The sequence below is a fragment of the Aaosphaeria arxii genome (assembly GCF_010015735.1).
Source record: "Aaosphaeria arxii CBS 175.79 unplaced genomic scaffold BU24scaffold_8, whole genome shotgun sequence".
In the NCBI taxonomy this organism is placed as follows: domain Eukaryota; kingdom Fungi; phylum Ascomycota; class Dothideomycetes; order Pleosporales; genus Aaosphaeria; species Aaosphaeria arxii.
The window spans coordinates 1,400,938-1,423,435 of NW_022983481.1; the positions used below are offsets into that span (position 1 = coordinate 1,400,938).

At 50.2% G+C, this 22,498-nt stretch overlaps 9 protein-coding genes across 9 annotated transcripts; 5 read left to right on the top strand and 4 right to left on the bottom strand.

The window, feature by feature from the left end:
* Positions 1–101: 101 nt before the first annotated feature.
* Positions 102–4,573, top strand: BU24DRAFT_397311 (ABC transporter-like protein). The gene is made up of 4 exons (XM_033525343.1): positions 102–2,014; positions 2,065–2,178; positions 2,231–4,049; positions 4,106–4,573. Exons 1-4 carry the CDS (start codon positions 281–283, stop codon positions 4,486–4,488), a joined length of 4,050 nt encoding a protein of 1,349 aa, XP_033380633.1. The 5' UTR covers positions 102–280; the 3' UTR covers positions 4,489–4,573.
* Positions 4,574–4,936: 363 nt separating this feature from the next.
* On the top strand, positions 4,937–5,472 carry BU24DRAFT_274309 (uncharacterized protein). Its single transcript, XM_033522620.1, has one exon. The coding sequence runs from the start codon at positions 5,081–5,083 to the stop codon at positions 5,432–5,434; it is 354 nt and encodes a 117-aa protein (XP_033380634.1). The 5' UTR covers positions 4,937–5,080; the 3' UTR covers positions 5,435–5,472.
* BU24DRAFT_426157 (alpha/beta-hydrolase) lies at positions 5,132–7,088 on the bottom strand. Its single transcript, XM_033528901.1, has 6 exons — positions 6,673–7,088; positions 6,478–6,540; positions 6,327–6,360; positions 5,911–6,260; positions 5,511–5,734; positions 5,132–5,157 (listed from the first exon to the last, which is right to left on the bottom strand). The coding sequence occupies exons 1-5, from the start codon at positions 6,758–6,760 to the stop codon at positions 5,511–5,513; spliced, it is 759 nt and encodes a 252-aa protein (XP_033380635.1). The 5' UTR covers positions 6,761–7,088; the 3' UTR covers positions 5,132–5,157.
* Positions 7,089–7,512: 424 nt separating this feature from the next.
* Positions 7,513–9,068, bottom strand: BU24DRAFT_426158 (uncharacterized protein). Its single transcript, XM_033528902.1, has 3 exons — positions 8,910–9,068; positions 8,806–8,824; positions 7,513–8,750 (listed from the first exon to the last, which is right to left on the bottom strand). The coding sequence occupies exons 1-3, from the start codon at positions 8,915–8,917 to the stop codon at positions 7,662–7,664; spliced, it is 1,116 nt and encodes a 371-aa protein (XP_033380636.1). The 5' UTR covers positions 8,918–9,068; the 3' UTR covers positions 7,513–7,661.
* A 146-nt stretch (positions 9,069–9,214) lies between these two features.
* BU24DRAFT_426159 (uncharacterized protein) lies at positions 9,215–10,687 on the top strand. The gene is made up of 3 exons (XM_033528903.1): positions 9,215–10,237; positions 10,288–10,337; positions 10,387–10,687. Exons 1-3 carry the CDS (start codon positions 9,668–9,670, stop codon positions 10,454–10,456), a joined length of 690 nt encoding a protein of 229 aa, XP_033380637.1. The 5' UTR covers positions 9,215–9,667; the 3' UTR covers positions 10,457–10,687.
* A 353-nt stretch (positions 10,688–11,040) lies between these two features.
* Positions 11,041–13,995, top strand: BU24DRAFT_352944 (uncharacterized protein; the record flags this gene model as incomplete). The annotated part of the gene is made up of 3 exons (XM_033523757.1): positions 11,041–11,402; positions 11,519–12,011; positions 12,061–13,995. The coding sequence occupies 3 exons, from the start codon at positions 11,041–11,043 to the stop codon at positions 13,993–13,995; spliced, it is 2,790 nt and encodes a 929-aa protein (XP_033380638.1).
* A 791-nt stretch (positions 13,996–14,786) lies between these two features.
* On the top strand, positions 14,787–16,149 carry BU24DRAFT_353043 (uncharacterized protein; the record flags this gene model as incomplete). Its single annotated transcript, XM_033523762.1, has 2 exons — positions 14,787–15,390; positions 15,452–16,149. The coding sequence occupies 2 exons, from the start codon at positions 14,787–14,789 to the stop codon at positions 16,147–16,149; spliced, it is 1,302 nt and encodes a 433-aa protein (XP_033380639.1).
* Positions 16,150–17,912: 1,763 nt separating this feature from the next.
* On the bottom strand, positions 17,913–19,383 carry BU24DRAFT_435675 (uncharacterized protein; the record flags this gene model as incomplete). The annotated part of the gene is made up of 3 exons (XM_033530111.1): positions 17,913–18,246; positions 18,322–18,952; positions 19,077–19,383. The coding sequence occupies 3 exons, from the start codon at positions 19,381–19,383 to the stop codon at positions 17,913–17,915; spliced, it is 1,272 nt and encodes a 423-aa protein (XP_033380640.1).
* A 1,209-nt stretch (positions 19,384–20,592) lies between these two features.
* BU24DRAFT_353875 (FtsJ-domain-containing protein) lies at positions 20,593–21,935 on the bottom strand (the record flags this gene model as incomplete). Its single annotated transcript, XM_033523795.1, has 6 exons — positions 20,593–20,667; positions 20,735–20,896; positions 20,957–21,463; positions 21,515–21,541; positions 21,593–21,643; positions 21,699–21,935. 6 exons carry the CDS (start codon positions 21,933–21,935, stop codon positions 20,593–20,595), a joined length of 1,059 nt encoding a protein of 352 aa, XP_033380641.1.
* Positions 21,936–22,498: the final 563 nt, after the last annotated feature.

A 22,498-nucleotide genomic window follows, 5' to 3' on the forward strand; every position in this document is an offset into this window, starting at 1 on the left:
GGGATGATCAGTATCCGTCCGACCACCCACCTCGCTTACACCTACGCGACCTTCTAGCCCGCCCGTCCTGCGCTGCTCGCAGCTCGTGTGCTTAACTATTACCTAGTTCAACGTTGAACCGTGACAACGAACGTGAGTGAGCGGTCCAACTCCGTACACTATTACCTACGCGCGCGCGCAAACTTCTCCTCTTCCCTCAAATCTACTGTCGAGAATGCTGCTTTGTTCGCCTCCCACCTCCCTTACTACAGTCTGCGATGAACGCCGGTGATGAGTGAAGATGGCTGCCGTTCCTGAAAAAGATGCCGTGGCGGCGGAGAGGGCGCACGAGGAGGGAAACCCTACGAATGCACATGATATGGATATCGCTACTGCAACTGCCCCACAGCCGCCGTTGAACGTTGCACAAACAGAGTCTTCCCCACCAGCTGCTACCAGTACAGCTGAATCCGTCCACCGAGTTAGGACTGCTGCATCACAAGTCGAAAATGCCATATCGTTGCATGAAGTCGAACCTGTAACTGTGCAACTCCGTAGTCTCTCAGTCTCTGTTGATGAATCACCTGGCGTACTCCAGAGGATCTTCACAAAATCCAAAAACTCGGCTACAGATGCGCCACCGAAGAACCATGTCAAGAAAATCCTGGACGATGTATCCGCCACAATGGAGAGCGGATCGCTCACGGCCATCATAGGTGGAAGCGGTAGCGGAAAGACCTCATTGCTTAACCAAATGAGCGGGCGCATGCATGGTAATCGCCTCTCTACTTCGGGACAGACGCTTTTCAACGGTAGTGAAGATGCGTCTGGAATTCGTAGTGCATATGTCATACAGCAAGACATACTCATCCCAACTCTTACTGTGCGAGAAACGTTGACATATGCTGCTGATCTGAGGCTTCCGTCCTCGGTCAGCAAGGAGGAGAGGAAGCGGCTCGTGGAGGAAGTCATCATGGAATTGAGTCTCAAAGAGGCTGCCGACACCCGCATCGGCGACCACGCGCACAAGGGCTGTAGTGGCGGAGAAAAGAGGAGGACAAGTTTTGGCGTCCAATTGCTCTCGAATCCTAGTCTCCTATGGCTCGACGAACCCACTACAGGACTCGACAGCACCAGTGCCTTCCAGGTTGTGAAAACATTGCAGAGCCTTGCTCGCAAAGGAAGAACTATCATAGTGACCATACATCAGCCGCGCTCGGAAATCTGGAGTCTCTTCGATAACATTGTTCTACTCACCAAGGGCTCTCCAGCATATGCGGGGAGCGCAAAGGATTGTCTACCTTACTTTGCTGGGCTCGGCTATGAGCTGCCTCCGTTTGTCAATCCTGCAGAGTTCATCATCGACATTGTGTCAGTAGATAATCGCAGTACCGAAGCTGAGACGGCAGCACAGGCTCGCGTGGACCAAATCAAGAGCGCATGGAGGGAACATTCATCCAAAACGCATCTTGCATCCGAGAAACAGAGCCCCACCACCATCACCGGAGGAACCAATACGCCTCGCTTGAAACACACCTCCATCCTTCAGCAAACTCGAGTGTTGACGGCTCGTACGATGGTTGTTACCATCCGCGACCCGATGGGTATGTTTGGTAGTCTCGTTGAGGCGATTGGCATGGCTATTATTACAGGTTGGATTTTCTACCAAGTGGACGGTTCTCTTTCGGGCATCCGTTCAAGACAAGGAGCTTTGTATACTGCTGCTGCGCTCCAGGGTTATCTAATACTCCTCTACGAGACCTATCGACTCACAACAGACATCCAGGTGTTTGACGAAGAATCCAGACAAGGTGTCGTCAGCATTCCGGCATTCCTCGTTTCCAGAAGACTGGCAAGGCTGTTCATTGAGGATTTGCCCGTGCCCCTGGTCTTCTCACTTATCTTCTACTTCATGACTGGCTTCCGCACCGATGGGGTCGAGTTCATGACTTTCTTCTCGGTCATACTGCTTGAACAGTACATTGCTGTCTGCTTCGCTACTATGTGTGTTGCTGTCTCAAGGCATTTTGCTGGGGTAAGTCTGCTTGACCTTACTCCGATATCTAATATCTAACTCTTTGCTAGGCAAGTCTTGTAGCCAACCTAGCATATACTCTTCAATCCATGGCTTGCGGTTACTTTATTCAGTCAAACACAATTCCAATCTATGTTCGGTGGACAAAGTGGATTGCCTATGTCGTAAGTGCCATGTGTATATTTCGTGCTGAGTATTCGCTAATATATCTATAAGTTTTATGCGTTTGGCGCCCTGGTTGCAAATGAATTTACTGGCCACTTCTATGACTGCCCACTTGAAGGAGGCCCATCGAACCCTGCTTGCAAAGAGTATACTGGCCAATTCATCCTTGACTCCTTAGGTTTCCCTGGAGATTGGGTATGGCGCCCCATTCTTGCCCTGCTTGGATTCACTATCGCTTTTTATCTCGGTGCCGGCATCTTGCTCAAATTTTGGCGAGCCGAGATAACCATGGCGCGGGCGAGGCCATCCGATATTGACGAATCTGCTGGCAAGGAGAGCATGACTGCTCAATCCGTGGATGAACTTCGAACGATTTCGATTCGACTTGACAGCTATGGTCTCGATATCGAGAAGCGTTCTCTACGAACTAGAACTACGAAGTCCATCTTGAAACCCCTGACCGCTGATTTCCAGCCGGGTACTCTTAATGTTATCATGGGGCCCTCTGGATCAGGCAAAACATCACTACTGAACAGTATGGCCGGTCGACTTCGCGATGACTTTTCGACCAGGTACAAGACTTATGGAGGCATGACATTTAATGGATTCTCGCCTTCAGAGGATGTCATCCATGCTATCTGCTCGTTCGTAACGCAAGACGATGATGCATTACTTGCCTCCTTAACTGTCCGCGAGACATTACGATATGCTGCGGGTCTCCGATTGCCAAAGCATATGACAAAGGCACAAAAGATGCAGCGTGCGGAAGAAGTACTCCTGAAGATGGGTCTGAAAGATTGTGCCGACAACTTGATTGGCAACGACATGATTAAGGGTATCAGTGGCGGTGAAAAGAGACGTGTGACAATCGCTGTCCAGATTCTTACTGAGCCGCGTATCCTTCTTCTAGACGAACCGCTCTCCGGCCTGGATGCCTTTACCGCTTTGTCAATCATGGACGTACTCCGTGGTCTCGCCAACGAAGGACGAACCCTGATCGTGACCATTCATCAACCTCGATCAGATTTGTTCGCCCATTTCGGTAATATTCTACTCCTGGCTAGAGGAGGCCACCCGGTATTCTCAGGACCTGCAAACGATATGCTTCCCTATTTCTCTGAACACGGATACAACTGTGACCGACATGTCAATCCTGCAGATTTTGCCCTTGATTTGATAACCGTCGATCTTCAACATTCCTCAAGAGAAGAGGCAAGCCGCGCGAAAGTACAGGAGCTCATCTCAGCCTGGACATCTCCAAAGAACGATACCCCATCGCGCAACTTATCGACTACAGCCGATGATCTCGGTGCACTAGCTCGTTCGCCTGCCTCTTTCGGGCCTGCATTTTCCATTCTTCTTCGTCGCGCAACGAAGAATTTCTTCCGGCAACCAGATCTTTTAGCAGCGAGAATCGGCCAAGTCGCTGGGCTCGGAATAGTACTTGCACTTTTCTTTGCACCACTCAAGAACGACTACTTTGCGATTCAGAATCGACTGGGTTTCCTTGTCGAGATTGCTCCATTATATTTCGTTGGTATGCTCAACAACATCGCGGTCTACCCGGGGGAGCGTGAAGTATTCTACCGCGACTACCAAGACAGAGTGTATGGAGTCGAGGCCTTCTTCTTGACCTACACCGTCCTTGAAGTCCCCTTCGAGATAGTAAGCGGCATCATCTTCTCCATTTTGACTGTTCTCGCCTGTGGATTGGACCGCACGGCAGAAATGTTCTTCATCATCGTCTTCAATGCTTTCTGCATTGTCAGCTGCGGAGAGTCTCTGGGTATTGCATTCAATACCTTATTCACTCATACCGGTTTCTCCGTAAACTGCATGAGCGTATTTCTCTCCGTGGCTCAAATCATGGGTAAGTCATTCTCACTCTCAATTGTCTGTCCTGCACTTACTGACCAAAACAAACAGGAGGCGTAATTTCCCTCTCCATCCCCTCCTTCCTCCAAGCATTCAACCACCTCTCACCTATCAAATACGCAATCGGCAACATGGCGCCCTACACCCTCCGCGACCAGAACTTCACCTGCACCGATTGGCAGCGTCTACCCAACGGCCAATGCCCGATCTCCACCGGCGAGGAAGTCCTCAACTTATACAAATTGAACAAAAACCCAGAGAGGAATCTCATGGGGCTGGGTATCTGCTGTATTGTGTATAGACTGTTGGCTTGGATCATCCTGAAGGCGGTTAAGGAGCGGTGGATCGGACGGACCTGGAGGAGATTGGGATTTGGGGGTAGGGCGAAGAAGGAACGGCCGCTGTCGAATGTTTCCGCGGCGGAGACTGTGTAGTATTTCCTATGATTCAATAGCAAAAGATTCTAAATTTTCTTACCATTACATGTGTTGGGACTTTGAATAGAGCATTTGTGACAAGAGCCAATATATCGTTCGTCATTCCACCTACAATGATTATATTTCTAAACATCACAATATCGTGAAACCACTCTCTGGCCAGAAGAAAGCAGAGCAATAATTCCATCCCACCATCTCTCTACTCTAACCTTCACCGTCACATCACTCTTACCCTCACAACCCAAACAGCCTCATCCTCACTTTCCAACGGAACGGCAAGTAAACCCCACCACTTTTCCCTCCCAAAAAGAGCACCGAAGTAACACCTACCAACAATCACTCGAAATGCAAGAACGACGTACATTGGTACGATATATATGGCTTGCTTGTTTCGAGAATTTCGTTTCATTTCTTTTCGCACATCACAGCAGATTCCTGGGTGTTGAGCTCGCAACACACAGTGCTCGAGTAGTTGAAGGATCCCATTCATATACAATTCTTTTCATCCGCTCCTTGAACGAATAAACTCAAGTCAAATTCTCCATCCACAAACTAGTCCTTCAAAACACGCCAAAGACACGGATCAATCATGTACATCCCCCACACCCGCTCCAACCCGGTCCCACTCCCACCACTCCCCGTCCGCCCTACAACTTCACCGACGACCTACACCGAGACGTTAACGGATGCCCTCGAGTTCCTCATCACGGTCTATCTCCTCTGGGCGGCGGGATATCTCGTTTACTTGGCTGGGTGCTTGGTGTGTTTGATTTGGGAGATGGGTGCTGCAGGGGGTTCGAGGGGAAGGATGGGAGTGAGGAGGGGGGTAGATTTGACGGTGTTTCCTACGCTACAGGAGAAATTTGGAAAGATGGGAAAGTACGAGGATGAGTACAACGGTGGAGGATACAAGGGGAAGAGGCCGAGGAGAACGACGTGCTAGTCGCGTAGACCACTGTCGCCGAGTTTCGCCGCGTGTTTGAGTTTGGGAAGTTGAGGAATTCAACTAGAAGACTTACTTACGCGGCGGCACCATCGTCCTGGAGATACTCGTCGAACCAGGAGACTGCCTGGCAGAAAGCCTGCTCCTTTGCGAACTTCTGCCTCTTCTTGCTGAGGTCGCACCGGACGGCGAAACCGTGCTCGACGTCGGAGAAGAGGTTGATCTGGTAGGGGACGGTGTGCTTCTCGAGGATCTTCTCGGACTCGTGGCGTTTTTCGGCTGGGAAGATTGAGTCGGTTTCTGTTGGGGGTTGAAAAGTGTTATCGTTAGCCTTGGTGGTTTGCACTGATATCCACGTATTGTTCCGCTTTTTTGTGGTTTGTTTGGGGGCAAGATGGACATCTACTTCAGCGCGAGGGAAGTGTAGCAGGAAAATGGATTCAAGATTTCCCCCTGATAGAAATAGTCACACATACCAGCAGCAGCAATACTCAACGGCCCCTCAATCCCCTCCAACTCCTCCGCATTCACGAAGCTCGGATGCGCCACATACCCAACATCCAACTTCCCCCCCTTCAACCACCTACAAACATACTTGGCCCCAAAACAGTACCCGGCGCTCCCGAGCCTCTTCACGCCATAGTTGCCTCGCAAGTCTTTGATGACGGCCTCAACGATCGGGTCCACGGCGGGGACGTGCGGCATCTCGGTGCCGAGCCACTTCATGATGTCGAAGTCGGCCGGCGGGTTCATGGGCACCACATTGCCGTTGAAGAGGTCCGGGATCGCGGTGAAGTAGCCGTTGGCGGCGAATTGGTCTGCTATCCTGTTCGTGTGTGTGAGAGAGGGTGTATAGGGGTGGGTGGGTGGTTGGGTGAGTGAGCAGACGTACAGTTGGACGTTTATGGAGTCCATGCCCATTACATCTGAGGTAGTCGGTTAGTAGAATGTTCTTGTGTGATTGGGGTGCTCATGGGATTGGGCGGAGGTATTTGGCTACTGAAGAGCTTCTGAGGAGAGGAGGGAGTGTGTGTGAGACGTACCGGTGAGGATGAGGATGGCGTTGTGGGTGGATTTGTCCTTGGGGTAGGTGAGGTATGTTCGTACTGGTTATCCATGTTGTTAGTTCAATTGTCGCGTTCAATTCATGTTTTCGACAGAAGGTTTCCTCAAGGTTGGTGGGTTAGAGGTAATTGTATTGGATTGAATAGAATGGGGGGGAAAGGTTGAAGACGAACCTCCCCCGAGAGTTTTCACCTCTCCTTCTGCGGTGCCTTCATGCTTTACGCCGACGCCGCAGCATTTGCCGGGAGGATATGAAGCCATGATTGAATTAACAAGATTGTATTAGATCGAGGGGAGAAGGTTTGGAGGTGGTATAATGCAGAACCGAGCTGTAAAGGATCTTTTATATTAGTCGCTGTAGAGCTTCACGAGGTAGCCGAGAGCTTTATTTCACAAGGTAATTAGCTGGCACTGATAGTCGGGCGGGGTTCTGCGAGTGACGTTTGAGTGGGGACCATGGAAAAGACTAATAAAGTAAAGCAATGATAAGAATTTCCGAGTCATTAGTTACTGGGGATCCCATGTACAACACTGCAGAATACGTTCAATACGAACGGGTACAGCACAGTTCGCTTCTACCGAGCTAGAGCTATCGTGTACGGTGTGCGTTTGACGTCTGCCTGGCGGGAAAAAAAGAAGCTTTATTCCTGTAGGTCTGGTTGGCCCCCACAGAGGGGTAACATAGTAAGATCTGACCTACAGTAGATTGAGGTTAATGATCAGTAGAGCTGAGACCCCTCCCCTGGGCATGACGACGAACGGGTTGGTTTACCCTGTCGTGCCAGCTTAATGGATGCTGCATGACATGCGAATCGCTGATGGGAAGGATGGGGGCCTATAACTAGCTCAATCTATACCTGGCGGAAGCTAATTTGAAGTTGGGGAGCCAGTCCGCTAGTACTCGGACTTGAGTAGTGCTCTGAAGTTATTGATTGATGGTCTATGAGTGTGAGTAATTTGTTTGAGGCATTCGGATGAACTGGTATCACTTGGGCGGAATGAGACAGAAGCAAGTGCATGGTTGAGCATTCAAAGCTGAAGACTATGATGAAAATGCATCCATCCCTAGCCAGAATTGACTAGGTGGCAGGGGTTCAGACCTCTGATTCCTGGATATACCAGCAGGCCCTGAAGTCATCCAAAGGGATTTTCGTAGAAGCCTCTATGTGCGATGCTCTTCTCTCACATCGCCGTGTCGGTCGTTGCGACGAGACTTCATATCATCTTTCTTTTTGTGGTGCTCTCGATCTCGACTTCGACTTCGACTTCTGCTACGCTTTCGATCTCGGTGTGATGATTTCCTATCATGTCGCCTACGATCATGACTATGACTTCTTTGTCGGTGTCTGTCCTTAGAAGAATGATCTCGCCTGTGCCTTTCTCTAGAAGTGTCATCTGTTAAGTCGTCATCATCTTCTCTGCGATGCCTGCGTTTAGTATGCCTCTCTCTTCTATGCTCCCGTTCCTCGGCTAGTCTCATCCCGCGGAGCTCACGATCTCGATCCTCCGCCCATTTCTTCCGGTCTGCCTTGCTTTTCTTGAGCTGCACCTGGGCCTTGTTCATGAACGCAAGTGGGTCATTTGAGGCCATCCGCGCCTGCTCCCTCTCTTTGCGGCGAGGATCTGTGTTTCCCCAGACATCTTTAGTCTCGAAACCAGCGTAGGCGATAGTTTGATCTCCGGATTTGGTGTTTGGATCATCTCGGCTGTTGTCTGCTGTCGCGTACCAAGGTTGTTGCAAAGTTCCCTTTTGTCCAGCGGCATTGGAGAATCGCATTGTGTATTGATCCTCGAAGGCGCGCTCCTTCTTCTTTCTCTCCTTCTCTGCTTCCTCGTTCTTTTCACGCTTTCCAGCCTCCTTGAGATCAATCGGAAAGAGGTTGATATTGCCAGCGTGGTCCGTCAATGGCGCATCGCTTTCTGGCCGCCTAAGCTTCAGCGTAGATACTGTTTCTTCGTCCTTGGGCCCTGTTGTGACTCGCGCCAGCCGAATGTCCCTGTCTGTATCATCTTCTCCATGCAAACGTCTTCTTTTTCGCTCTCGGCCATCCTTCTCCCGTTCCGGTCGCCTCTCATTGTGTGTAGACTCCTCATCGGGTAAAGGTGGGGGCGTTTGTCCTCGAAGAATAGCTGCTCGACGTGCGGCATCAACCTCCTGCATGCGCTGCTCCTCCGCAGCTTCTCGGGCGGCGGCAGCTGCCTCGTCCGCCTTGACGCGCGCGATTGCTGCTGGGTTGTAGACGTTCCATGACTGAATTTCGATGGTCAGAATCAATGCTGAGATGGTGTGTGTAGAAGGGAGCTACCTTTTTACCAAGCAAGTGACTGTATGTTTGTCAGTATTGGTATTGACAACGCGCGAGCGCTAGAGGAAGCTATAGAATCCTTTAAAGTGAGTGGTCTTACGCACAGTGGCATGTCCGTGAACTAGTTCGAAGTATTATTAGAAAGATGCAGCTGTTCTAGAAACGCCGATGGCGATGTACGCGACAAGAGATGTGGACTCTAGTACTCCAAATCGCTCTGGAGCATATGACGACAATGACGAAGAACTCAATTGATGGGTGAATGATGGGAGTTGGAGGCTGGCCGGCCCTGCACGATTAGGCGATAAGGACAAGGGGGGAGCTCAAGTGGGGGAAAGTGCGGGCCAGATTGCGACCATGAGTCGTTACTTCGAATTCGCCCTCACCTGCCATAATGCGCCTCGTCTGTGTAACATCATGGACCGGCCTCCGGATGATGAAGCCGATGAGCTCGTGAAAGACCAAAGTCCCTGAAACACAGGCGCAGCTTTCTCTCCAATTTCCATGCCAGACTGGCGAGACACAAAGAGTTCTTCGTATTCGCGCGCCGTCCCAATTGTATCTGTCGCACCTGCATGCAAGCATATACGCGTTCGACCATTGCTCGCGTACTCAGGTGCTTCTCCGCATTGCACCCTTCAACTCGGTTCCCATCAGATCATGTACGCGGATTATCTCACTGTCGCTTGAAAACATAGCACACTTTTCACCTTGGCTCGTCAGCTCTTCATGATTGACACATTCACCGCAACGAAATAAAACAATCAATTGATACCAAGACTGGAGCTAGGACTGGATCCATAGAGCTCTCAGTCTAACCGGATCCCCTGGCGCTGCCCTCTCCTTGAGCTATCCATCAACAATGCCTACCTGGCTTGTTCATGGCTTCCGATGGCCGCGCATAAGGATCCTGTATAGGACCCTCCTGGAGAATCTGGACGATTGCTCGCCGAGCTACATAATGACACCAGCTGTGAGCGCCCTATATCTTGAGAACTTCACCAAAACATATCCAGAGATTATGGCGAAGCTCCCGTCATTACGACTTCTTGAACAGTACGACCCTGAAGATCTGGTCACAAAAGAACAACCGTATGCATATGTATGCGACCAGGTTCATGAAGTCAAGCTAAGCGTGGATATTGAGGAGATAAGAGGACACGGAGTAACAGATGAAGCTTGGACTGCTTTAATGGATCTTAGAGATCAGATCGCAGTAGGCCAAGACATAGGGTGGTTTGTTGTTATCAATGGGGATCCAGAAAGGTGGGCACCTCCGCTCGAAACAGATGAAGAGGAAGATTCAGAAGAAGAGGAAGACGACGACGAAAGAGAAGAGGAGGGGGAGGATGCGGATAGGGAAAGATCTCAGCCAAGCGGAATCAATCGAAGTAGTATTACAAGTAAAATCGATGAAAGCGCTGGTCAACAGGTATGTCGAAGAGGCAAATTGAACATGTTTCGGAGTCTGACCTATCGCAGAACCCCAGAAAGCCGAGAGGCTTTAGGAAGTGGTTTACTAGATCCAAAAGGTATGTTTCATTTCAGAATTTGAGCTGACCTGGGTCTTATATTTTGCAGATCACTGAATTCGAGAGGAGGAGATACGTCAGCTGCTCCTCCGATACCTACTACTGCTTCTTCGCAATGAATGGGGAAAATCGCCAGACGCTCATAAGGATATATAAATTACTCCTTCCAGATAGGCCCTCTGAACCCTAAGGACTACGTGTATAGCCGTGGCGAAAATCTACTTGAGGGAGCCATGGAGCATTAATGCGTCCATATAATGGTAGTGTTGACAAAGAGAGGGGAGGGCTTGTACAGGATATTGAAACCCTAGTCTTAACGACAAGCTAATAATTGAAATTCTACACTTAATCCTTGCAATTCAATTTACACGTCCAAAGCGATTTATGCTTTTGTCTACCTCGTATTGATGGATCAAGGTGTTCAAATAGGCAAACACGCAATCATGTGACTCGAAGAGCTTGATTACTTGTCTAGGTTAGCGTACCTACAATCATGAAAGCTAACCGTCTACTTTTCATGTCAACGACAACTTTATAACTCCTTTGACTACACAACATTAATACGGACACTCGAATAACAACCGCGTCAGGAATATTCGCGCATTTAAACGCACAGGACGAAAAGGCGCATGCGCCAGTAACACGGCGGTCTCGATCTTAAGGAAACCAACCCTTCACTTCATTGCATACAAACGGCGGCAAGATGAGCGGACGACGGGATTTCTTGTCTATGCCCGCGCCTGAGAACTATGTTGCTGGTCTCGGGCGTGGTGCTACGGGGTTCACTACTCGAAGTGATCTCGGTCCAGCTCGCGAAGGTCCATCGGAGGAACAGATGAAGGAGATGCTGGCTAAGCGTGCAGCGCAACTTGGCCAGGCAGCACCTTCAGCATATGGCGCAGTAGAAAGGAAGGAGGAGGATGAAGAGGAGGATAGATTCCAGGATCCCGACAACGAAGTTGGACTATTCTCGAGCGGAATGAATTACGACAAGGACGACGATGAGGCGGATCGAGTTTATCAGGATATTGATGAGAGGATGGACAAAAGACGGCGCGCGCGAAGGTTAGTAACCCTTTCTGCTTCTTTCTTATCCCGCCCCCTACCGCTTGTGTTCAATGAAATGTTCATCATTGTGGCCTTTTGCAACGAATAGATGCCGACGATACACCACCGTATAGGGAAGCCCGCGAACAGAAAGAACGCGAAGAATACGAACGAAACAACCCTAAGATTCAGCTACAATTTGCCGACCTCAAACGGTCGCTCAGCAGCTTGTCTGAAGAGGAGTGGGCAGCATTGCCAGAGGTGGGCGACATGACAGGAAAGGCAAAGAGAGCAAGAGAAGCCAGAATGGCCAACAATCGTCATTACGCTGTACCCGATAGCGTGCTGTCGGCGGCTTCACAACAAGGACAACTAGAAACGTCGATTTCATCTGAGTCTGGAGACGGTACTATGACGAATTTCGCCTCAATCGGAGCTGCCCAGCAATCTGCGCTACAAGTTCGATTAGATTCTGCTGCACAGGGCAATGCCGGAACCCAGACAAGTGTATCTGGTACGGCTACGTCCGTAGATGTGAAGGGATATATGACAGCGTTGGACAAGACACAAGCAATGGGAGCAGAGGCCCCTGTCGAAGATATCAAACGCGCTCGAGTACTTTTAGAGGTGAGTACTGCCACTCTAGTAATTTTCGATACGGTACTAACTTAAGCAGTCTGCTGTCAAAACGAACGTACACAATGGCCCAGGATACGTTGCTCTTTGCCGATTAGAAGAACTTGCCGGGAAACTGCACACCGCTAAAAAGGTCATTCAACAAGGATGCGAAATGTGCCCGCGTTCAATCGTCGTCTGGGAAGAAGCGATTCGCATCAATCGTGATATTCTTCATAACGCCAAAGTGATCGCTGCCAATGGTATCAAGCAAAACCCGAAAGCGATCAAGCTGTGGATCGCTGCAATCGATCTAGAACAAACCGTAGCGGCCCGCAAAAAGGTGACAAGACAAGCATTGGACCACAACCCACAGTCCGTTGAGCTCTGGAAAATCCTCATCAACGACACGGAGGACATCAAGGACGTTACGATGCTCTTTGCAAAGGCCACTGAAACAGTGAAGCTTTCCGAAGAGCTTTGGGTCTCGTACGCGCGAGTCTGCGATCCTGAGCACGCACAGCAGATTCTCAATGCTGCACGCAAAGCCATACCCACAAGTTGGGCAATCTGGGTGCAGGCGTGTCGATTACAGGAACAGCTTGGCAGATCCGACCTGTGTGATAAAGTCATGGAACGTGCTGTGAAGGCACTTATCAAGGAAAATGCAATGCTGAAACGTGAGGAATGGATCACACAGGCTGAAATCTGTGATGAAGAGGGTGCTATTGCCACTGCTGGATCAATTATCAAAGCCACTATCGGTTGGGGATTGGATGAAGATGACGAACGACGAGACACATGGTTACAAGACGCCAAAGACAGCATTGCCAGGGGTAGATTCGAGACTGCGAGAGCCGTTCTCGGCCATGCCATATCTATCTTCCCTCTCAGTACAACGGTCTGGCACGCTGCTGCCGAACTTGAAAAGCGCCACGGGACTGTCGATCTTCTCTTGAACATGCTTGAGAGGGCAGTCAATGCCTGCCCCAAATCAGAGTCCCTTTGGCTTTCATATGCCCGCGAGATGTGGCAAGCTGGCAAACCAGCCGAAGCACGACAGGTCATTGCGCGATCATTCCAGCAATTGCCTGGCAATGAGAACCTTTATACACGAGCTGTCGATTTTGAGGTTGACGCCAACGAATTCGACCAGGCTCGCACCTTCCTCAAGATTGCTCGTGAATCTGCTGCGACCGATCGTATCTTCATCAAGTCGGCTGCATTGGAGCGCCAACTGGGCGACATGGACGCTGCCCTTGATCTGGTCAACCGAGGCCTGCAAACATGGCCTGGAAGCTGGAAGCTCCACTCCATGAAGGGCCAGATTTATGAGTCGATGTCAAAGCTCAAAGAAGCACAGGAAGCCTATTCGGTTGGAACACGCGCCAATTCGAAAGCACCTACTCTCTTCATCCTTCTCTCGCGTATACAGGAGAAAACGGGAGCTGTTGTCAAAGCTCGCTCAACCCTCGACCGAGGCCGCGCCCAGAACCCCAAGAATCCGGAACTTCTCTGCGAGGCTGTGCGTCTGGAGAGACGAGCGGGCAACCTCCCAGCGGCAAACAAACTCATGGCGGGCGCACTACAGGAATGTCCTCACTCTGGCCTGCTCTGGGCCGAGAAAATAATGAACCTAGAATCGCGAACACAGCGGAAACCTCGTGCACTAGAGGCGATCAAGAAGGTGGAAAATGACCCTCAGCTCTTCGTCGTTGTCGCTCGAATCTTCTGGGCAGAGCGAAGGTTAGACAAAGCAAGCACGTGGTTCACCAAGGCCGTAGTGCTTGACTCTGATTATGGAGATGGCTGGGTCTATTTCATGAAGTTCCTAGAGCAGCATGGTACAGAAGAGAAGAAGGCCGAGGTTTTGAGCAAAGCAGCCATGGCCGAGCCGAAGCATGGCGAGATCTGGCAGAGTGTCATCAAGGACCCAAAGAATTTCAGGAAAAGCACGGAGGAACTAATGAAGATTGCGATCTCGAAGACCGAGTGAATGTAGCTATCGACTTGTCCTGGGTGTTTCCTTGGGTCAAGTTTGCAGAGCTACTCCCTCTTTCTCCAGTTATGGTCGAACCGGGGACGTCCAAGTCGACGCTTGTCCAGAGGAGATCTCCGAGACCATCAGATGATGCCAGTGGAAGTGATAAAATCACGTGGACAATGTCATACTTGCAGTGAACAATGGAAAAGACTGAAATTAATTGTTTTTCTGCTATTTTGAGATATTCGCTCGGCATATGGTAATATACCCAAACCAGCACGGTTGTTGGTTAGGACACGCCTTGTATTATATAGACCAGATGTACAGGATACACTTGTTTACTGTAGTCTGCAGATGCAGACCAATGCCATGAATGACGATTTAATAACTCATTAAACTTGCTCTCATTTCAATTACTAGGTTAGTTGTGAGTTGAATATCTACAGAGTGCTGCGCAAGCAAAATAATGAAAGTTTGGTCCTTAGAGTGTACTCGTAGTGTGTTTTAGCTTTGGCTGCGACCCCAGAGTCTGGCGATCGGCAACTCCGCACGACCCCCGAGCTTCATTCAACCTCACCTCACTTGCACTCGCAACATTCCCCATCAAAGTGCAGTCCGCACACCACTTATTTCATTACTATTTGATCGGAAACCTCTTCAGATATCATTTGCGACGAAGGATATCGCCTTCTTGTACCCTGTAGCACCCCGACATCTCGCCGGTGTGATCAGGGGAATAAGTTGCAGGTCTGCGCATCTCCGCAACGCGCCTGTCGCGACGGCTGACGTCCCCTCCACCCATCATGGCAACCATCCGCCCAGACGCCATCAATGTGTCTACCACACCCGTGCTAGCAACGAAAACACTACCCGCACCTCCTCTGGTACTCAAACCGGAAAAGAAGGTTACCCCGCGAGTTGACGTTGAGCCTCTGTACAACACAATCAAGACTGCCGTTGGCGATGCATTATGGCTTACCTATAAATCCGCGATCCAACGATTCCTCCTCGGAAACCTCAACCAAGAAGAGCTCACCACGATATTAGACCCCATCCTGACCACCCCCGCGCTCGAGCAGGCGCACAATCAATTCATCCTCGCTATATATGCCAACATTTGGAGAGATGCGCCTGAGGCAGGAATTGCCAGTTGGGCAGATGACAAGGTGGTTGGCAAGGTCCCTGGTGCTGGGAGCAAAGGCACCAGTGCGGGACAGCGGGATGAGACGGAGAAGAGACTGAAGAGCGAGGTGATGGGATTGTCGAGGCGGGAGAGAAAGAGGCTGAAGACGCTGCAAGACGACTCAATGGACCCGTTTACTAGTATCATGACAGAATATTACGATGCGAGAAGGATCAAGCAGCCTGACACCGGCCCTGCTAGTGCTGGCGGCTTTTCAAAGACTAGTAAGTTGTCGACCATTACAGAATTCACATTTCATGCTTTCACGTGCTTACATTTTCACAGATTGGGAAATCGAGATTCGCAAACGCTACACTGCTCCACTGTTCACCGAGACACACGAGTTTCCCGATGCTAGCTCTATACAAGCACGTATGCTTCCCATATGTTACGAAAATGGCCTTCCTTCTGGACACAGCACTGATTGCGCCACTTTCGTCAATGTCGCTACAGAGACATATATCAAGGAGGCCTTGACGAACTTCTTCCAGCGTGTCAGTTCAAACGGACCTGGCTACGTCAGGACTGCAGATTACAAGCGCAGGCTAGAAAGAGAAGAAGAGCGTGCCGCAAGAGGCGATATCAACAGGAGCCAGGACGGTCTCCTGCCCATAGAGGTTGAGGAGATGCGAAAGAGAAAGCCCCTATGCATGGCCGACTTGAAGATAGCACTAGGGCTCGGCGACAGCTACCTCGGACAGGTTCCAATTGTCTCTGGGGAGATTGCGAATAAGATATACCTCGATTCTCCTGGCGTGGAGGAGCTCAACGAGACTCTGCAGACAAAGCCGGCATCCACGCGGCCCGTCAGGCTGGCAGCCAACGCAATCGATGACAAATCAGATAGCCTACCAAACGGCTACCAATTCGAATTGGGCGATCCCATGGCAATTGACGACGAATTGACGTGGAGTGGAGGTGGCGTGCAAGACAGTCTTGACATTGACAACGTCCTGGAAGGTTGCTTGGCTGTCACAGTGTAGGAATCTGGAGACACAAACAGTGAGATGGCAGCCAGTAAGAAGGCAACCAGTGATGAGGCAAGGGAGATGACGATCATCAAAAAGGAGCCCAGAGAATCATTGTCTCCATTTCCAGAAGACGAAAAACCGAGACGGTCTCCTAAACGCCTTCTGAATGCCCATCTGGACCCTAAACAAGGCGACTCACAGCAAAACAGTGCACTTTGCAAGCTCCCTCGTCAGGGTAACATCGCCGCCCTGGTTGCTCCTCGTGGAATGCACCATGTGTAACACCATCCGCCATGAATTGAGTTTGATTTTGGTTCCGTTGGACATCTTGACACTACTTCCTCGCAACACATCATCCATCTCAACCTAGCCAAGAGCTTCTCCAAGCCAATGGCTACCGATCACTCGAGGAGATATTATGCCAGACGAGGTCCAAACAAAAAGGTCTTTGAGCATCACATTTCGCAATGGTACAACGCCTGACGGAGCTGCTTCATGAGGATCCAAGCATGTAGTTCAAAGAACCACGCCGGACAGATCAGCTACACGCATCGAGTGTTTGAACAATGCACAGCCTCCCCACCGACCACCAAGGGAACAACCCAAAACAACCCAAATCAAAACAAAACAAAAAACCGCCATCACAAACATTGCATCCAGGCGTTTTACCAACTGCTTTTACCATAACCAGAGAGAAAAGAGGGGATACGGCGTTCTTGGGAGTTCTTACCTGTTTTTTTTCTTTTGGTTTCTCACCCCCCCTTTGTTGAATTCAGTTTTTGCTTGTCGTTGCATTTGACACTTTCGGTGGATGAGAATTATACCCTGTTTTGCTTCCTGTTGAAAGAAAGATAGATAAGATGGACCGATGGATGGATGGATGGATGGATGGATAGAGCGTTGACAACCGGGGGCGGGCGTGGTAGGATGGGAGGACGTCTGATGGGATGGGAGGACGTCCGTACGCCGTTTGTTCTATTACTACGAGTAGAGAAAGGAGGGGGTGTTGTAGTAGTCGTATGGAGAAATAAAATAAAGTCACCACATCAATCTACAGATCGCGAAGTATCCGACGTCATTCCATGAGTCGTAAACAACCCCGTACGGTCGCGAGGTGAATCACCAGCCCTTCAAATGCAAAACCGTTATATTACCCCCAAAGACTGTTCTTCCCAAGTAGCTTGCATGAAACCAAAAGGATAGTTATATCCCAAGTATTTCAAGAAACGTGCTCTCGTCGCATTATCTCAACAGAACATCCAAGACGGGCACAAAACTACCCGTCACCATTCCATTATATTCAATTCAATTCATCTCACACATCAACAAGCCCCCCCAAAAAAAACAAAGAAGCCAATATCCAAACCGTATGTTTTTTAAATTCTACGAGCTATCAAAAAAAAAAAAAAGACTGTGTCACAGTTTACACAAAAACGCCGTCCGAACCCCTTTCCCATCCCCTTCTTCCCAAAAAAAGAGAAAAAGAAGAAAAGATATGTAAAAATACATTATAACTAATGGTCTGGCGAACGTTCGCCCCGTCCCCTTCTCCTCACCACCATCCTTTGGTAATTTTTTTGTTTCTTGCGAAGATCGTGTCGTGCAGCGCGCCGTTCCCACGTTAAATTTGTTTCGCGCCCAGCGCCAAGGGGAATGTATGTCGAGAACGAAAACCGAAAGCGAGGGGGGATATGGGAGGTAAGAGGGGTGATATGAGGAGGATAGGTAGGTAGAAATGGCGTGGGAGGTTTTAGATTGTAGGGTAGCAGCCGTTTTTATTGCATGTTCGACTGCAGTCCTGCACTGTTTGGGGGTTGCATGTTGTTGTGCAGACCGGCGCTGTTGGGCGGCTGCATGCCGCTGAGGCTGCCTGCGTTCGAGGACGTCGAGTTCAAACGTCCCGGGCCGGGCGAGGCTTTCATTTGTCCTTGCTGGCCTTTCCAGCCGGGGTAGAGGCCCTGTAGTCTTGTGTACATTTCGATGAGCTCTGGGGGGGAAGAGGGCGCGGTCATGATTGCGGGTCCGGGTTGGATTGGCTGGTTGGGCTTTTTATTGCTTTCTGCGTTTTGGGCAAGGAAGGCGAGGTTCGATTGAAGACGGCGCATGCAACTGTTGGGAGCGAGGTTAGTCTCGTGTAAACATTTTGACGCGTTGTTGGGCAATGGGGGAGATATCTGAACTTACTCGATATATTCGTTCGAGGGCTTGGGCTTGTCTTCTGGCTTAACCTCCTGCCCGGCCGGCGGTGGAACGATCTGCCCGGCCTTCCCCTGGTTCTGCAACTCAACCACCTCTTTCAGCAGTAATGTGTTGATTTCCAGCAACGTTGTCACGCGCTCCTTGTCGCGAGCCTGCGCGACCGGAGAGACCGGGGATTGTGGGAGCGTCTTCACCGGCGTTTGTACCTGCATATTCTGCTGAGCCTGTGGCTGGCCCGCTGACCCCGGATTCATCGGTTGTGGCGTATTCGATGGAAGGCTCGGTGACGGCTGCTGCATCTGTGGGTTGTTGGCATACGGGCTGCCGTGGTTGTTTGCATTGGAGGGTGAGGCGGTCTGGCGGTTTTGGATGAACTGGGGGTTTGCTGGCGAGGGGATGGCTTGTGAATAGGGCGCTGACGAGTAGGGGCTCGGGGAGGACAACGATGGGTGTTGCTGATGTTGCTGATGTTGCTGGTGTTGCTGGTGTTGTTGCTGTTGTTGCTGGTGTTGTTGTTGCTGCTGCTGCTGCTGCTGCTGGTGTTGCTGCTGCTGCTGGTGTTGTTGATGTTGTTGCTGTTGCTGCTGCTGCTGATGTTGCTGTTGCTGTTGAAGAACTGCTTATCCAGAGACAAGTGGTTAGCCGAATGTCCAGAGATGAGGCCTGGGACTCGAGACTCGAGACTCGAGACTCGAGACTCGAAGGGTAAGACATATATCACGGTTATATGACAGACATACCTCTGGCTTGGTGAAGCTGGTTGTGCTGCATGCCTCCTCCTCCAGGCTGCATCAAGCCACCATTGGGCGCGACTCCACCACCCATGTTTGGGTATCCACCACCTGGCTGGCCATTGTTCGGGAACTGCTGCTGGCCGTAGGGAAACGGTGATGGAGTTGATTGCAAGAACCGGCCGTGTGGGTCACCGTACTGCTGTTGCTGTTGCGGGGAATGCGTGGGCTGGGCGAGGTGAGCGGGTGTGCCTGGCAGGGTGGAGAACGGGCCGCCAAACGAGGCATGCTGGCTATTGAACGGTTGGTAATCCATCGGATATGCTCAGATCAGAGTCATTGGGTGGTCGTACAGCCTTTTAGATTGGGGTTGGTTGGGTGCGATGGGATGATCAAAGGAACTGGTGTTATCAGGTTGGTTTGTGGCTGGGTGGAGGCGGCGTCCGAGTTTCCTGACAAGTTTCGCCCGGGGTGGGGAGAAGATCGCCGTTTCGTTTAGTTCGGAACGGTGTATGGAGTAATATTACGCATGATCGATCTTAGTTTAACCTATGTCATTGTTGTAGCATGCTATTATTATTATTATTATTATTACTACTCTATTCTTCTGCTTCATCTACATACTTGTTCTCATTCCACTATCCATTATCATTGAAATATCCCAAATTCAATTCACTCTTGGCAGGAGAAGAGAACCAGGAGACAAAGAACGAGATGAAAAAGAAAAGAAAGACAAGGGACAACCGTCAAGGCAAATAATCATGGACCTAATCGGTAAATAACCACCGTTTCCCCTACATATCTACCTAGTAATTGACCTACATACCTGTGGATCATCCCTGTCAGACTGCTTGGCTCCACCACGGAGAAATACTTTGAATTTAACTAAATAGTTACTACTGCATCTGTCGAACTGAAGAGGGGTTCACAATTCACCTCTCCCCCCCAATCGGGAAACTGGAAACATGGGTCCACGGAGCCAAAACCAGGCTTCGGATTCCATGCAAATGCGGTCATGATGTGCTGTGGCATCCTTTGGATCTCGTTGATTTAGCGCCCATGCCACTCTTCTGCTTCCTCCTTCCTTCTCTGCTAATCTATTCATCTATCCATCCACCTCATCGCATACATCCTGGTGATTCGCTCCCATCGAGGGGACCTCTGCTTCCCATGGCACATGCAGGACCGTGTTTCCTTGGCAGTGGAACCGAGCAATGTGTTGTTCGAGCCCCATCTTCCAGTCGTCGTCTCACTCGTTCCACCGATGCAGAAACGCAAAGCCGCGACATCTGCGGTGTAAGTTGAATCATGAGTTCACCGAGTCACAACATGAGGATGCTGAGTTGTCGAGTTGTCTCGTCATTGCCCTAATGACGCTGCATCAAATCCTTATGATTAGATAGATTCACGACAGTGAATTTTGACGCACGATAATTGGTGTTTGGAATAGATCGTGCCGACCGCGAGGTATGGCTACCAAAATGCATTGTTTCATGTAAAATATAAGACGTTGCATGCCGATTTTCTACTCTCGGAAGACCTCCTCTCTCGTCGGAGCCTCCTTCCGACGAAGTGCCACAAAATAGGCTTCCTTGGACTCCTGCGTACATATTAGTCTCTTCCGTCCCGAAACGCAGCGTATAGCCAGACCGCGGGGGTGACATTACACTTCTCGAAGAATCAGGTTTCTCCCGATGCACTTTCGTGAACAGTCTCCGCAACGTCATCTCCAACGCTTTATCCTCGGAGCCTTGATAGAATTTGCACAGAAAGTGACCGCCAGTCCGCAGCGTGTCGAATCCAAAATTCAGCGCGGCCATGCAAAGATCCTTTTCCGTGCGTCAGCCAGAAATGCCATGCGAAGATTGATACCACAGAATCAAACCCACCATACTTCCGGCATGGTCCTTGAACGCAATGCCACTCGTGTTCATCATCCTAGTATACGGGTCACTAAGGCTCTTTTTATGGAAGCCAGTCGTCTGGTCCCAGGGTTCTGACATGTCACTCAGCACGACATCGACGACTCTGCCTTTCCGCTTGTCTCGTTCTTTCAGCGACAATTTACTCTCCTCCGCTTCCTGGCGTGATCCCTCCTGGCCCGCCTGGCCTAATGTCTCTATTTCTATCCCTCCCAACGCGTGTCGCTCCAAGTCGATGTAGCCGCGTTCCAGCTCTTCGACATCTTCTTCACTGTAGCCCTCGTGGTGTTCCGGAGAGGTAACTTGGCGTCGAGGTCGACCCAGATCGGGATCTTGGACGTATTGCCTGACGTCTGCCTGTATGTCGGGGGAGAGGAAGTTTCCCTGGATCGTGGATACGCCTTTCGGAGGTTGGGCGGGGATCAGGTCGATGCCGATGACGCGACCGCCGGGTGAGGTACGGTTGACGGCAACCTGGTGGATGGATTAGGGGATTGGTAGATAGATTGCATTGGGAATGCAAACCTGAGACCAGGAACCTGGAGCAAATCCCTGCAGATTGTGTTAAATAGTTCTATTGAGTAAATGTTCAAAGGAACATACCAGGTCAACTACAGTCTGGCCAGGTTTGAAGAGCTTGTATTTCTCATTGATCTAGAATGAATTAGCAAATGCAATTCAATTCCTGTTTAGAGCAACTAAGAAGTACTTCGAGAAGCTTGAAAGCCGCACGACTCTTCAAGCCTTGCACTTTCGCCTCCCTAGCAAAGTAATCGCTGCCCTGCCGACTCTTCCATCGCGTAGACGAGGAAGAGGAAGCATGTCTCTTGCTCGCTGGCTTCGTGCGGGAAGAGCATTTCGAAGCGGAACAGGCCAGGGGCGCGCAATTGCGAGGACCTAGAAGCAAGCTGTCGGTCAGCTGCTGGAAGATGCGTCGGGACAACATTGGCAATGAGCTTTGGCTTGACTATTGACAGGCAAGCTATTTGAAGCTCGGAATTTGAGGCTGGATAAGATAGGATGATGGGGTTTGGCGGCTCGAACGCGCCACAATTGCGGGTCCAGATGTCAGGGTTCTTTGAGCTACGGCCCTCCTGTAAACCTCCGAGCGGAATTCATCCCTCTCGTCTGTTGTTACATGGTGGAAAGTAGATTGAAGGGAATGTCTGCTGTTACTGTTCAGCTCAATTGAAAAAAAAAACAGAGAGTTTATCATGGTGTATCTGACTTACTCCTCTAGATTGATCAAAAAGCTACCTTGTTGCTAAGCATTCAATGTCAATCTATACTAAGAATGTCATGAACGTAAAGTTGGAGACGACCCGCGTCTAAACCCCAGCTGGCACTCGGCTACATTATCACGTCAACTGCCCAGCTGTCACATAGATGCACATACGAACAGGGAGGGCAGTTGGCCAACGACAAAGCCATGATAGCTTGACGCCAGGAGCCAGCTACATACTCCTACTCCGTATACAGTAGCTCGTCGAAAGTGGATGGACGTTGATA

Bases quoted from the DNA above. Each gene is read 5' to 3' on its own strand.
- BU24DRAFT_397311 (XM_033525343.1), top strand. From the start codon at position 281: ATGGCTGCCGTTCCTGAAAAAGATGCCGTGGCGGCGGAGAGGGCGCAC. The intron at 2,015-2,064 runs GTAAGTCTGCTT...ACTCTTTGCTAG, and splicing joins TCTCAAGGCATTTTGCTGGG to GCAAGTCTTGTAGCCAACCT. The intron at 2,179-2,230 runs GTAAGTGCCATG...TATATCTATAAG, and splicing joins CAAAGTGGATTGCCTATGTC to TTTTATGCGTTTGGCGCCCT.
- BU24DRAFT_426159 (XM_033528903.1), top strand. From the start codon at position 9,668: ATGCCTACCTGGCTTGTTCATGGCTTCCGATGGCCGCGCATAAGGATC. The intron at 10,238-10,287 runs GTATGTCGAAGA...GACCTATCGCAG, and splicing joins ATGAAAGCGCTGGTCAACAG to AACCCCAGAAAGCCGAGAGG. The intron at 10,338-10,386 runs GTATGTTTCATT...TATATTTTGCAG, and splicing joins TGGTTTACTAGATCCAAAAG to ATCACTGAATTCGAGAGGAG.
- BU24DRAFT_274309 (XM_033522620.1), top strand. From the start codon at position 5,081: ATGTACATCCCCCACACCCGCTCCAACCCGGTCCCACTCCCACCACTC.
- BU24DRAFT_426157 (XM_033528901.1), bottom strand. From the start codon at position 6,760: ATGGCTTCATATCCTCCCGGCAAATGCTGCGGCGTCGGCGTAAAGCAT. The intron at 6,541-6,672 runs GTTCGTCTTCAA...ATGGATAACCAG, and splicing joins GGTGAAAACTCTCGGGGGAG to TACGAACATACCTCACCTAC. The intron at 6,261-6,326 runs GTACGTCTGCTC...ACACACGAACAG, and splicing joins GACTCCATAAACGTCCAACT to GATAGCAGACCAATTCGCCG.